Raw genomic sequence first — 15,445 nt, 5'->3', positions numbered from 1 at the left:
ATATCATTTATCACCATCACTATGTATTTCACTTATGAATTTGTTTATTCTTTGCTCTCTCCCCTCCCTTAAAAACGTATACTCCAAAAAAAAAATGTATACTCCATGAATACAGGGAGCTTTGCTGTTCTGTTCACTGCTATACCTAGAACACTATCTGGCAATCAAATATTTGTTGAAAAACATGAATTAATCAATACTCATGAACAAAAACATTTTTGGATGCTTAATATGGTCTGGGCATGTTAGCTGCTTTACAGTTGTTAATTCTCACAACAATCCTACTGAAGTAGGGACCATCATCATCCCCATTTTTTAGGTGAGGAAACCAAAACACAGAAAACATAAGTAAATTGCTCAATGACATATGCTAGGAAGTGGCAGAGGCACAATCTGAACTCAGGCAATCTGATTCCAGAACCCTCTCTCTTAACAGCCCCACTATATTGCCTCTAAATTTCTAACTAGTTAATACATTTTAATTGAAATGTATGGGTTGATCTATGGGTTACTTTAAGTGTCCTAATTTTTAACGTCAGTCATTCAAATCATAAATCATTCTACAAGTCCAAGGCTTCATATACCAAACTTACTTAATTTACTAAACTTTGAAATTTGGAGTTTACAGTTTTACAAAATTCTCTCTTCACACTCATTTACTTGATATACTAATATACTCTATTCCAACACCTACATGACTCAAGTAAGGAAACCGTCAACCAGAAAAGTTAGCTTCCTCATCTTCTACAAAGCAACTGGTAAGATAGGAAAAGGCCTGCCTTATATTTAACTATCAGTACTACGTGACCCTGTGAACTCCAATTTATAAAATGAAAATGGGTTTCATAATACATCACTATACTAATTAGATTTTAGTTTTGAAAAAGAAAAACAAATTAACTCGCTAATTCTTTTCATTTCCAAACACAGAGACGAGAACTTTGAAAGAGCTATGGTTCTCCAAATTACTTTCCAGATTGGCCACTGTTGTTTGCCTACCTAGAATTCATCCCCTCCTTCTTCCTTCCTAATAGAATCCTTCCCCAGTATAATGCCTCAGGGGAAGTCAACACCACTCCAGATTCAGGCACAAACTCAGTTAGTTTGATAGTAATCACTATTGAACCATTCCTGATGGGTTGAGGAATGGACATACTACCCAATTCTGGCCAAAAAGGTCTGAAAGAAGCCTGCTAGAGGCTTTTGGAGAAAGTTTCCTCTCTCTGTAAATAGAGGCACAGGAAGAGACATCTTCCTTCTTTTAGAAGTTGTGTGTATGGATGTGATGTCTGTAAGCCTATCCCGTGGAGAGCAGCAGAACTGAGCAGTGGAAAGAATATGGGTTTTTACTGACATTGTTGAATTTCTGTAATCAACCAATGCTGAAGCCTATTATATGAGAAGATAAAATTTCTTATTTCTTAAGCCATGTTGAATTAGGTTCTGCTGCTTACAGCTGAAAACATACTAACTACATACTTTTTTATGAAACATATCCCAGGACTAACCTCAGAAAAAAAAGTTTGTGGTTAAATAGAATTAGTTCAATAAATATGCTATATCCCTACAAATGAATACAATCCTATTATTTAAAATGATATTGACATGAATAGTTATTGTCATGGGAAAGTGTTCATGACAAATTAAATGAAAAAAAAGCAGGTGTTGGGCTTCCCTGGTGGTGCAGTGGTTAAGCACCCACCTACCAATGCAGGGGACACAGGTTCAATCCCTGGTCCGGGAAGATCCCACATGCCGCAGAGCAACTAAGTCCATGTGCCACACTACTGGCCTGCGCTCTAGAGTCCATGAGCCACAACCACTGAGCCCATGCACCACAGCTACTGAAGCCCACGCGCCTAGGGCCCATGCTCTGCAACAGGAGAGGTCACCACAATGAGAAGCCCTTGTACCGCAACGAAGAGAAGCCCCAGCTCACCGCAATTAGAGAAAGCCCGTGCGTAGCAATGAAGACCCAATACAGTCAAAAATAAAAATAAATTAAATAAACTTTTTTTAAAAAGCAGCTATTTAACTGGGTGAAAGGTATATGGGAATTCTCTGTACTACTTTGCAACTTTTCTGTAAATCTAAAACTATTTTCAAATGTAAAAGTTTGTATAAATACCTTAAAAAGCAGATATTTACAGTACTGTCTCATTTGAATTTGAAATGAGAAATACACACGTGAAAGAATATAGCTAAAGGTGATCACAGTGGTTATTCTGTGTGGTAGGATTGGGAGCTCTTACTTTCTTCTTTTTACTTATCTGTATTTTTTATCTTTTCTACAATGACTATAGTATTTTTGTAGTGCTTTTAATAAGAAAAATAAAATTTATCTTAAACTATCTTTAAAAAAAGGTTTGTAGCTAATTCTACAAATGCATATTAGAAGTTCAACATGAATTATACCATACTGAGTGACTCAGCTGTAGAGTTAGAAAGTTAAAAAGGATACATGTGAAAGAACGAACTCTAAAACAGTATTCTTCTACCACAATCATTTCAATAAGGCCTTCTCCAAAACAATTTATACACAAATTTTAAATTTTGACTCATGATTGAATTTATTTTTTCTTAAGTTTTAAAAAAAAGAAACTAGGGAATTCCCTGGTGGTCCAGTGATTAGTACTCGGCGCTTTCACTGCCATGGCCCGGGTTCAATCCCTGGTCGGGGAACTAAAATCCTGCAAGCCACGTGGCACAGCCAAAAAAAAAAAGAAACTATAACAATAAGTATTTAAGATTACATAGCTACATGCTCTGGATTTGTTGCCCTATACCCTTACACACGGGTAGACAACTAATCTGGTCCACAAACAGAACATCAGACAGGAAATCCAAGGCTGGATAATGGCGGATGGTATGACATCATGGTGTTGACTTTGGCTTTGTGTTGGCTCATATTCACAGGGCACAGGGCAGTTTTTTATTGACGTGGGACATGCAAAATGGTATGATCTGGCAGGCTGGACCTAGCCTACTGACTCTTTTATTAAAAAAATTAGATAACCCTCTTACTTTATATGAACTTACAAATAATACACAAGGAACAAAAAATATACCATATATGGGCAAACAATTTGGAAACTGATTTATAAGGCTCTATGCTTGGCTTTACCTTGCTATCCCAAGTCAGGTCCTACACAATCTAAATTTAATTGGGATAGTAACACATTAAGTAAATTAAATCTACATTTAACCCAATACTGTGTTAAAACTAGCCTAACAAACTTTCAGAAACTTACTACTCACTTTAATTGTTCCAAATTTCAAATGTGACTTTTACATGAAACCATAAAATTTTGCTGATAACATTAAGTATTGGAATGTTTCATTATTTCTTTTGTTAGAATAAATTACCTTTATAAGTTTAAAGGTCACATGTTGATAATAAATAATATCAATATTTTGAAACAAGTCACAAATGAAGCTGGTTGGGTCCACAAGTCTAAGATTTAACAAAATATTTGGACACTGGGTATTTAGAGAAAAAAAATAGATACAAAAGAAATATGACAGCTTGACCTCAAGCAGCTTACCTTGTTGGGGAGATAAATTATATTCACAAAATAATTAATGCCATAATATAACATGATTTTGTGTCAAAATAACAGACCTTAGCCCTAGATAATTAAGGGGTTCAGTGCTAGAATTTTCAGAGGAAGAAAAAAAGGAAGAAGGACTTGCAAAGGATCCTGATTTGAAGATGGGGTGGGATGGGCATAATCTAACACAAGAAGCGGCATAACCAAAAGGCTGGAGGTGGAAATAAGCAAGGTATATTGAGGGGATAAGCAAGGTATATTGAGGGGATAAGCAAGGAATTGGGCAAGATGAGAAATGAGAATAGAGGATTAGTAATTAAGTTGGAAATGTAAATTGGAACCATATTACTAAAGACTATGTAAGCCAAGTTTAAGAATATAGCCTCTGCTTAAAGGAAATGGAGAGCTGCTGATTATTTCTAAATAGAGCAGTAAGACGATGAAAATAACATTTCTGTAGGATTAACCTGGCTGAAGAATTCAGGATGAATTTATGGGGGAGGGGAAAAAATTTAGAAATAAAGCAATCACTTAGGAGGCACTGATTAAGAACTTGGTCATTAGAGTCAGGCAGACACACCTGCTCTGCTACTTGCTGGCTGTGAGGCACTGAATAATTTACTAAACACATTTATGCCTCAGTTTCCTGTCTGTAAAGTGGGATACTAATAGTGCTTATTTTATAAGGTTGTGGTATGGCTAAAGGAAATACTACATATGAAAGCATTTAACATAGCGCTTGTTCTGTAATAACTACTCAACAAATGTTGGCAACAATTACCGTATTACAAACCATTTCAAATGCTAGGTGATGAGGAACAAGGGCAATAGAAACTAAAAAGAAAGGATGACTTGAGTCGTATTTCCATAGACTCATGAGATGTTATAACTAGAAAAGACCCTAGAGAATTCTTCCAAAAACAAAACGGCCCCAGTTTAAATGTCAAGGATGAGACAAGAATGGAGCAAGATAGCTCAAGAGGTTTTGACTGCAAGAGTGTCCAAAGCAGTAGAGTTAAGATAATTAAATATTATCAATATGCTTTAAGAGGGACTTTCCTGGCGGTCCAGTGGTTGAGACTTCGCCTTCTGGTGCAGGGGGTGAGGGAGCTAGGATCCCTCATGCCCCGCAGCCAGAAAACCAAAACATAAAAACATTGTAACAAATTCAATAGAGATTTTGAAGGTGGTCCACATCAAAAAAAAAATCTTTAAACAAAAATATGCTTTAAAATATAAGCTACAATGAACTGAGTATATAACATGTGCCAAACACTGTGCTAGATTATGATATAGTACTTCTAATTCCCAGAACAACTGTGAAAGGTACGTATTAGTTCAATTTTACAAAAGAGAAAATGGATGCTCACAGAGGTTAAGCACTAGGCACGTAACCTTGGGCAGAGTAAGAAGCAAAGCTAGGTATGGGACCCATACCATCTGTTTCCAAAGCCTGTGTTCTTCCTACTACATTCAGGCTGCATCCCCCTTTAATATCAATAAAAATTATATCATATCACACAGACATATTTGTAATTATTTTTCTATCTACTTTGTTAAATATGGTGACCATAAACATGTCCAATCTTTTCTACATTCTAAGATAAATATAAAAAATGAGAATAAATTTTAAAAGCATTATAAAATGAAGACTTACCATATTTCTAATGAAACATAGTGGGATATACTATAAACTATAATATATTAAATGAAAGCAATGACTAATCTTTTTCAATAAGAACATGCAGAAAAAGTTGGCATGGCTTTTTACATCATTTGATGATATTAACATTTGTCCCATACTACAGCATCATTAAAAAGTGACACGTAGCTCATAAAAGAAATACCTTACTACACATAGAAGCATTTTACATAAGATGAATCCATCAAATGTTCAGAGTTATAAAGAAAAATTACACAGAAGCAGAATGCTCAGTCTGCTAATAGTAAGGACCACATGGTGGCAGGTGACCTATTTCTTCAGTGTTGCTTCTCAGCAGATATTTCCTTCAACCACAGGGCCAGTATGCTAGTTCTCCACCAGAATGTTACTTAATCTAAATTTTACCAGGATGAAAATACCAAGTATGCCAAAGCAAGAAAGTTTCCTGAAACAACCTTTTCATTTGGCTTCAAAAAAGTCAGAAGATACTTTACTGGGTTGGCCATCAAACTATGTAGTCAAGTAACTACTAAACCAGTACTTCTCAAAGTGTAGTCCAGAGACCAATGAGAGTCCCCAAGACCTTTTCAGAGGGTCCAACAGATCAAAAATACTTTCAGAATGTCACTAAGACATTACTTGCCTTCTGTACTCTCATTCATTCACAACTGTGTAGTGGAGTTTTCCACAGGCTATGACCTGTGGTATCTCAACAGACTGAATAGAGGAACAGACTTAGGAATTTACATGTCTTCCATTTAAGCCAGACATTAAAGATTAAAAAGCCAGACATTAAAGTTATTTGCAAAAACATAAAATGATGCCACTCTTCCCATTTTTTTGTTTGTTTTTTGGGAAATATAGCTATTTTCTCATTTTAAAGTTATGTTAACATATAATGCTTTATTATTTCTAAATGAATTAAATATTTTTAACTTCTCAGTTTTATTCTAATATAGTAAATTTCAATAGATACAACCCACTTAAACAGAAACTCTTTGGGATCTTCAATAATTTTTAAGAGTATAAAAGGGGTACTGAGGGCTTCCCTGGTGGCGCAGTGGTTGAGAGTCCGCCTGCCAATGCAGGGGACACGGGTTCGTGCCCTGGTCCGGGAAGATCCCACATACCACGGAGCGGCTGGGCCCGTGAGCCATGGCCGCTGAGTCTGCGCGTCCGGAGCCTGTGCTCCGCAATGGGAGAGGCCACAACAGTGAGAGGTCCGCGTACCGAAAAAAAAAAAAAAAAAAAAAAGAGGGTTCTGAGATTAAAAAAAAAAATAAGAACCACTTTTCTAGACCTTTCTGTATTTATGTTTTGCCAAACAATTAAATTTTTAATTTTCTAGTGACCACTGAGGAGATGTTGCTGCCGTACAGATTATTTCAGAAATTTGTCTTAATAAGAACAAAAAAAGTCTACAGACAATCTTAAAAAGAATTGTATCCATTAGTTTAAAAAATAAATCATTTGTTACATCTCCTCAAAATAAATACAATAACAATGTCAAAACTAAAGTGCAAGCTAATAGACCACTATCTATAAGCTCTGGGCATGAGTTTATGATCAGTTATGTACTGGTAATCCTCCAATAGCCCCTATACCAAAAACAGGGCTCTCTGAGAGGCCTATCCGGCAACTGTTCTGTTATGGAATAATCCTGATTCCCAAATCACAACAAGACTAACTGAGATGCTTAAAAGCAATTCTCTGTACCATAATCTTAACATCTCCAAAATAAAAAGTTTTGTTTCATCTAAACAGTTCAGTATTTCCCAGTATTTCTGGGAAATACATAAACATTAAGACACCAAAGTCCCATCTGGATCCAATCCTTACGTTGTCAATAAATTGTAATAGATGTAGCAATCCATGCAGTTATTAGAAACCTTCAGGATGCAGGGTAATGGTAGTTTTTGAAAATACAGGCTGGAGGGAAACACCTTTCAATACTAGTTTTTGAGGCTGCTGGAAGCAATAACAGATAAAAACTTCACATTTATGCTTCAGTCTAAAATTAAAATGAAAGCCATACTTTGAAAACTGTAATATTAATATTATAGTTAAGGAACCTAAGTCAACAACTGTTTAATTTGAAAGTTACTTAACCCTAGGCTATTGCAATAGCCAAGAAATGAGGTGACCAAAGACCTTAAGTAGAAAAGCACTTAAAGGCTAGAAAGGAATGATGCTCCTTAGGTATTCATTAATTCACATATTTATTAAATTGTCTACTACTTGCAAGACCTTGAGCAAACTAAGAAGCTCATAAGCTGGTGGGAAGATAATTCCAAAGGGGGAAGTATACATAAATAAATGCAGAAGCTACTCTAGACAGAATGGAAGAAGTTCTATCTGAGAAGTGCTAGAAGAGGGAGGGAAGGATGTCTCCTAACAGAAGGGATCATGGAACATACATTCTGGCATAGAAGGCATCTCACCAGGCCCTTAACATATATAAGATTCCAACCCAAAGTGAAAGGCATCCGAGGAAGAGGAAAACACACACAGTAAGGAACAGCAAGTATAAAATAGCTTCCACAGAACTTGTGATGGACTCCAGGAGGAGAAAAGACTGGAATATTAGGCTGGAAGCAAAAATAAAGGGACTTACATGACAGGATAAGCAAGAAAGGGCTTTTTTTCAGTAGGCAAAGGGAAGCCATTGGACGGTTTTTAAAGTCATCGGAAGATTTACCATTGGAAGGTAAATCATCAGATGATATTTAAATAATACTGTGGATTGGACAGAGTAGAAACGGGGAGAACGGTCAGTGCACTATCACACCAGTCCAGGCAGGAAATAAGAGCTTGATCTGGGACAGGAACTAGGAAAAAGGCAGATACAAGACATGCTGCAACCTCTTCACTAAAAATTAACTTAGTTTTAAATGTTTCGAAACTTAATTTACCACACAAAACAAGGTTGTTCACATTATTTACATTACACTTTTACCTCACTTCATAGGCAATACTTCAGCATACTCAAGTGTGCTTCCTTTTTAAAAAGCTGTAAGGAATAACTAACTGTATTCTACATTAAGACTATAAAATGGGTAATAAAGAGCAGCATAACCATACTTTCAATATTCTGACTAGAATCACAGTATACAAAATTTCTTTTAACGATGAACATTTTAAACTCAAAAGTTTATTTCCATGGAATACACAAAGTTTGGATCAGAATTTTCTATACAATCTTGTAAGACCCACACTACTACATAATAGTTCACTTTTCTTAAAATCATTTCTGGACAACTCAACTCAACTCGGTCTACACTTCTACCAGGCCCATATTTTTCAAATATTAGTGCCTTCTTCATTTTCTCCCCTCCTCCCCACTCACCTCTCCGCCCAACAAATTCCCTTTGTATGTCTGCAAGGCAAGATACTATGTGATACAGTATGATTCTAAGGCAGTTCGAATATATAATTCTTACAGTAACAGAAATCTAGAATTATTAACCTTACTTTTTACAGGAGAGGAACCAATGATGTACTAAATTTCCATTTATGTGAATGATAAATGCATCTAATAGAAATGATGCTTTACCATTGGGGGAAACAAAGGGGGAAATACACACAATAGATGGGTGGCAAATCTCACAAACTTTGCAAAATACAAAAAAAGCTGCATCTGGATTGCAGTCACAATTATAAAAGCAAATAAAGAAGGCTCCAAAATGAAGGGAAAAGAAAAAATTCTAAGTGATCATTAAGAGTGAAAAAGGTTGATTCAATATTAGTACTAGTTTTTAATGTAACATCATTTAACACTCTATCTCTCAAAAAAAAAAAAGAGGATAATTCACTGTTCACAAGGACACAGGAAATAATTTCTACATACATCCTATAAGACAGTTATACTTCATTACACTTTCATGGGCTCAAATCCTTTCAAAGGCTTCCAAAAACACATAGTCTTATGATAACTGAGATTCCCCAATGACACACAATTTATTCTATAGGCTTAGCTATAACACATTTTTTAAAGACATAACGAATTCATCCTCAACAAAAATAGTCACAAAGGCCCTCTACTTATTCAAAAATCATTACATAAAGCGCTGTCTATAACTGCAAACAGGGTTTGAAAATCTGACAGCTAATAATCATAAAATGGGGTAGACTTTGAAGAAAAAAAATTACCCAACTTTTCCATTTTTCCTTCCTTTTCCTTTCCTACCAGATACACAAAATGTCTGTAAGGATCTCAGACAAAGCTCTAAAGTAAAAATACAGTGTATGTATACTTTACATTATGTATACTCAAACCTATCTCACATATGTACACATCACATATATTCACACAAAAAAGGTTTCTCCTTTTTTTACGCTAAGAATTGAAGTTACGTTAAATTCTATCCCATAAATGAAGTTAAATCACCATAAATTAAAGAGTAATAAAATAGGGCACGTAGATCTGAGTGACTATATTCTGAAAAGAAAAACCTGAGACTAAGGCCTTGACTGAATAAAAACGCCCAATCCCTGAAAATCACTAACCGGCATTCGGTTTCCGTGAGAGAAAAAGGGGGTCTTAAAACGAATCATCACATAGGTAACCCAGTTTCAGAAGTTAACGAACGTAAAACACAGCGAACCAAAGAAGACAAACGTACGAAATGACAAGCTTTAAAGAATTTCCCCAAAGGGAAAGACTGACTTCAAGACTGGGATATAAAGCATCCTTTGCAGGTAGAAGAATCTTTAATTGAAAAAGAAAAAAAAGGGGGGGGTGGCGGTGGTGAAGGGTACGACAAAAAAACCGAACGACAAGCAAAGGCAAAGAAGTAAAAGAAACGGGTCTCTCCTCCCATCCCCCACCCCAGCACCCACCCCCACTCTCACAGGACAATAGGATCGGGGTCCTAACTGAAAACTTTAAACGTGTAAACCAGAAGCAGTTTTACTGCAGCTCTAACTGCAAATCTGCCCCTCATCCCGAACCTAGTTCACCCAAGAATACTTCTGCCCTGAAAACATCACCAAGGTTTTGTTAAACACAAATCAGACCCATCACAAGATTCTCTTTTTTTTCTCCCAAGTACCTGGAGGATCCATTTCAATATAAAATATCAGTTCTGTCGAATAGGGCATCATCACCTCCCTCCAGTCTGCGTCATCGCGGTCCATACTCCACACCGTATTGTACATCGCGCTGTCAGGGGCAGGTCGTCAGGAAATATATAGAAAGCATATATTTTTTTATCTGCTATTTAAAAATCTAAAAATATATATCTGTAAAAGTCCCACTCGGAAATGTACTTCGGGGTTTCCAACGGCCGGTACAAGTCCAGCCAAGTACCAGGACAAGGACGGGGTCCTTTTCCCCTCTCCTGCTTTGGCAGCCAGCAAAATGCCCCCCGAACGTTCAATCTACGGGCTCTTCTCCTCGAAGGGGTACAGAAAGGCTTGGGGGGCGGAGGGCAGAAGTGTTAAAAAGCGGCTTCCCCAAAATCCCTCCTACACAGTCGTTCTCCAAAGAGAAAAGCTCCCACCGCCTTCAAATCTTTCCGCGGAAGCCACTTTTGTGTCCTTCGAGAGAGGGAGAACAGAGAGGGGGGGAAAAAGAACGCGCTGGGAGAAAGGTGGGTAAGTGACAAAGGAAGGCATAAAAAGGAGGTTGGGTATTGCGTTCAAGTTTCGGGGTCCCACTGGTCTGCGGGGAGAAATCCCCTCAGGGGCCAGGACTCGGGCTCCGTTCCGGTCGGGCTAGGAACCGAAGCTGCTGCAGCCTGGGGATGGGGGCCCGTCCGAGTGTCCAGTTATCTCTGCTTGGCCGTGCGCTCCCGCCCGGCTGCAAGCAAGCTCGCCAGCGCCGGCTCCCCTCACGCTCTGCCCTGACTCAAGCCACTAGAGTTTCATTTTAACGGCGCGGAGGGGGGACACCCTCCCCCGCCCCCACGCTCTCCCGCTGAGGCGCCACCTAACCGCGCCGAGCAGGGGGCATGGCCAGCATCGCCACTGCCCCTTCCACTCTATTCCGCCTCGAAGTGTTGGGGCTTCTGTCAGGTGCCTGAGAGACTGTTTAAGAAGCTGTCCTCCGCCTCCGCTATCAACTCTCCCCACCGCTCCCTAGGCCTCGGCTCCTTAACCCTCCAACCTTTCTCCCCCCAGCCTCAATCAGAATGGTAGGGCCCGGGCGCTGGCCACTCGCCAGGAGTCAGTGCCGGGAGCACGCGAGCCGCGCGGGGAGGGAGAGGCGAGAGGGGAGGGGGGGGGAAATGAGAGGATGAAGTGGCTGGTGATTGGCTGAGCCTGGTTGCCGGAGCCCGGAGCCTGCGTCTTTTGTCTGCCTTGCTCCAGCTGAGGAGCGGGAGACGGCTGCGCGCCCCAAGCGAGCCAATCAGGAGCCAGCCGGCGCCGGCCGGTGAGGCGGCGATTGGTCGCAGCCCAGTTACTAAGCGGGACAAAGGCAGAAGGGGGAAAGAAAAGAGGAGGAAAAAAAAAAGAAGAAAGAAAGAAAGCGCAAACGGCGGTTACTGACAGGCTCGGCGAGCGCTCAGGGGCTCAAGCTGCCCGGAGACAGGCGGGGCTCCCGCTGAGGCTCGGTCCGCCCGGACGAGTTAGGAGAGGGGGAGGACGGGCTGTCGCGAGACACCTCTGCCCGGAGACTGGCCGCGGGGGAGGGGAGCGGACAGAGAGGGCGCGTGCTGTCACTTGGCGGGACGCGCGCTCTTCTGGTCCTTAGGAGGTCCCCGGTTAGAGTCCCTCCCCACGGACCTCTTATCCGAGCTGAGACAGTCCGCCCCACTCCCCATGATAAGTTGTCAAATAAAGCAAAGGTCCACAAACCCACTTGCAGGACCGTGCTGCTAAGTGAGAGGATGTTCCCATGGGCCCCGTGCAGCCGTCCGCGGCCGCTACCTGAGCCCAGCCGCGACTTCTCCCCTTGAGCAGTGAGGCATTTCTTAAGCAGGTATTTCGCGGTTACCCTGCGCTTTCCACCCCAGGATTTTTGAACCCAGAGGGAACTGCCCACACCTGAAATAAATGGTGGAGCGCCACAGCAGGCCCCTCGGCTCTAGTGCTCAAGCCGGAAAAAAATGCCTTGCAATTACAGCGCGTGTGTGATTTTTGAGATAAATCACAGGTGTTGGAATCCCTCGCCAAAAGGGCTCTATTCTGTGTCCCCGACAGATGCCTTTCCACATACACCCAATCCCTACACCCATTCTTAAAATGCTGAATATTTCCACGCATTTCAGAAACTGCTAATTCACTTGCTGGGGGGACACGGAATAGCCAAAAGCAGATTTGTGTCTCGTGAAGCTTGTGCCTGGAATTGCCATTCTGCATACCCTGCAATACAGTCTGGGGAGGCCAAAAACTGCTCTCTTTCCTCTTTACACAGGAGTAACGAAGCCCATTGTGTTTGGGTTGACAACCTGATTAAAGCCCTAGCAAAACCTCCTACCATGAGTGGCTCTGCTGTATTGACATGCCTGTGGAAAAGTTGCCACGTTTCATCCTCAACCTCCTAAAGTGGTTCTGCCTTCCTTAAAGGTGCTCTGAGTTGAGGCAGTTCCTGGGAGCAGTCAAAATGTGTATGGACCGGGTATAAAGTCATGGGTTAAAAAGAGCCAGGAAGAATGAATGGACAGGGTTGAGCTGAGAAAACATACCAGTATTCTTATATGCTTGCTTGCTTACATTTCTGAAATCCAAATGTGATTCTGGAGCCAAACCAACCTGGGACGGGTCACATTAGTTTGAATGTCCAGAACCATTCCTCCAGGTAGAAGATACTGGAAGATCAACCCTAATTTGTGGCTGGTTTCCCAGCAGGCTCTTTACTTCACTGTATCTGGGAGCCAGAAGTACTCACATTTGATAACTCAAAAAGCAGAACAATCAGTCAAGGGCAAGTTGGTTTATTTTTGTTCACGGGTGTCCCTGTGCATTCCCAAACAAAATGAAGGTGAAGAGAGGAAGTGTGGAAAAGATAATAGCTTTCAGATTTCCATAGCAGCTTTTGCCTGGACCACTTCTCATGATTTAGTGGTGGGGATTCAATTTCCAATGCACAGAGCAATCACCCAGGCCTTCCCCACAGCTAAGGCTTTGGGAAATGTAGTGAAGAAACAGCACAGTATATAATGTGTGCTCAATACTGACACATTGAGTAAAGCTGTGTGATTCAACCTTGCCACCTAAAATCATATGACCCAACTGTCCAACAAATAAAGGAGGCCTCCAAAGAATAACAGTGATGCAAGAGGCAACGATGAATCAAGGGGAAGCACACTTCCTTCAGATGGGCTTGAACCAGTGCCCTGCCATGGTGGGAAGTGCCTGTCATATGATGTTGGCTTTACTTTCTTTCAGTTGAGAAATAGAAGTGAGGTTCTGACTACTTGTCACCAAACCGCCTCAGGCTCTTTGACAAAGGTAGACAATGTTAGCTCTGGTGCCCTGGATCATTTCCATCCTGGAGAATTATATTTGGCCTGGGTGTGGAGTAAATTCAGCTGTAAGGGCTCAAACTCCTGGGTCACAACCTGCTACTTTGGGAGTTGTTTTTTCCCGTTTGCCTCCTGCCTTTTTACAATTTAAAGTAGTCTTAGGTAAATCACAAAATCTGCCTTCATTTATATATCTGTGAAATTGGAGATTACCTTCAGATTTATGCAAGCTACTTAGTTTATTGTGAAACGCTCTGAGAATGAAAAAAAATGCCACTTAAGTACTTAGAATTAATAGTACCTTTCTGTAACTCCAAACAGACAGAGTGTCCTTCACTTTTCACCCTGCTCTTGTCTTGCAATGAAACAGTTCAAATATGCTCCGTTTCCCCCTCTTTATTTCAGAGATGGGTGAAGTATTTCTTCTGTGCACTGAATATAGGGTATGATCTCAGACCTCTCTGTGCCAGCAGAATCAGCCTGGAACTCAGCCAAAAGTTCTTCGTGATTAAAGGTGCCATCTGAGCACAAGATATTTTTTTAAAGCCTTGCAAAATGGAAACATACTTTTATTATTTTTTTAAGGTCACTGGCTTTAACACAGAACTGGCTTTAGGCTTTGGGGAGGATCACTGGACTCAATCCCCCCTTTTTTTCCTTTCTCATTATCTTCCCTTCGCCACTTGTCTTGTGATAAGGCCAAGTCCGTGCAGCTAAATAAACTCATTTAATATGAGTTATATCATAAATAATCCCATTTAATAAATGGGATTCCAAGAAAACTCTACAAATTATCAGTTGCAGATTTTAGGACCTCCCCAGCCACATGCCTTATAAATTGGAGGTATATCAAGTTTTTATGGAAAAGTTTGCCTTTACAATGTAAAAAAAGCAATGCTAGTAGATCTTCTAGAAAGACATCTCCCCTGGGGATGGATAGTCATCTCTTGAGATACCAGTGTCTAACATCTTGGTTTTCCATTTTTTCAGAATGATACCCCTTTTATTTGGCATTTGTAATTTTTTATTTCTCCTCTACATCTTTCTTGAAACTTGGAAAACCATGGTAGGGTTAATCCTATCAGCCCAAGGCACTGAGAAATTATGACATGAGATGAATGAGCAGTTTTCATAGGAGTGGCATTTCTCCAGATGCTGCTAAATTCCTGGGCTTATAGGGCTCTGTTTGAGGGCTTCCTCAGACCCTTCAGCACATGATATAGATCTTCTCCCCACTTTGGGTCCTCCTTCAGCTTTGGAGATGACCAAAAAAGCAGGTCTCTCTCTCTCTAGCCTAACATGTTCCCCTCTTTTTGGTGTCTGCCCTTTTAGCAACACAAGGGCCACCTGGATGATATGTTATGCAAACTTCCCCTCCATCAAGGCAACAGCTTTCAACTCAGCTCTCACCGGGAGAGAGAGAGAGCAAATGAGATCCAAATGACAGGAACAATAGTCCAGACTGTTTCACGAGGACAGGGCACAAACAGGGCAGCTGGTGAGCTCTGCTACCTCATTTAATCTCCATAACCCTGAGGACGTTTGTATTTTTATTCTCCTTTTACAGATGAGGAAATTGAGAACCAGAGCAGTGAGGAGACTTGTTCAAAGTCACGCAGCCACTCAGTAGCACAGCCAGCATTAGAGCCCCAGGTCCTGATGCCTTTCCCACTACACCACACAGCTTCCCACCCCTTCATTCACTTAGCAAATGTTTATTGATGCTTTCCAACACTGGGGATACAAAAATGAATATGACAAAGTGCCTAACATTGAGTCCAGAGTCCATAGAGAAGGAGTCCAATTATATGCCTGTATTTATA

The 15,445-nt window shown here is 40.4% G+C and overlaps 1 protein-coding gene across 2 annotated transcripts in view; it reads right to left on the bottom strand.

Moving 5' to 3' along the window:
* PIK3R3 (phosphoinositide-3-kinase regulatory subunit 3) overlaps positions 1–11,263 on the bottom strand; it is an 85,596-nt gene extending 74,333 nt beyond the window's left edge. Inside the window, exons 1-2 of one of the 2 annotated variants that reach the window (XM_060305968.1) lie at positions 11,144–11,263; positions 10,266–10,375 (exon numbers count right to left, since the gene is read on the bottom strand). In XM_060305968.1, coding sequence (XP_060161951.1) covers positions 10,266–10,371 — 106 coding nt within the window. In that variant the 5' untranslated portion in view covers positions 10,372–10,375; positions 11,144–11,263. Of the gene's footprint in view, positions 1–10,265; positions 11,077–11,143 lie in introns of those variants that run through there. The other variant, XM_060305975.1, reaches the window with a different exon arrangement.
* Between the last annotated feature and the right edge of the window lie 4,182 nt (positions 11,264–15,445).

The sequence above is a fragment of the Globicephala melas genome, chromosome 1 (genome assembly GCF_963455315.2).
Source record: "Globicephala melas chromosome 1, mGloMel1.2, whole genome shotgun sequence".
NCBI classification, from domain to species: Eukaryota; Metazoa; Chordata; class Mammalia; order Artiodactyla; family Delphinidae; genus Globicephala; species Globicephala melas.
The sequence above is the reverse complement of the archived record's forward strand: the minus strand, read 5'-3'. Positions and strand labels throughout refer to the sequence as shown.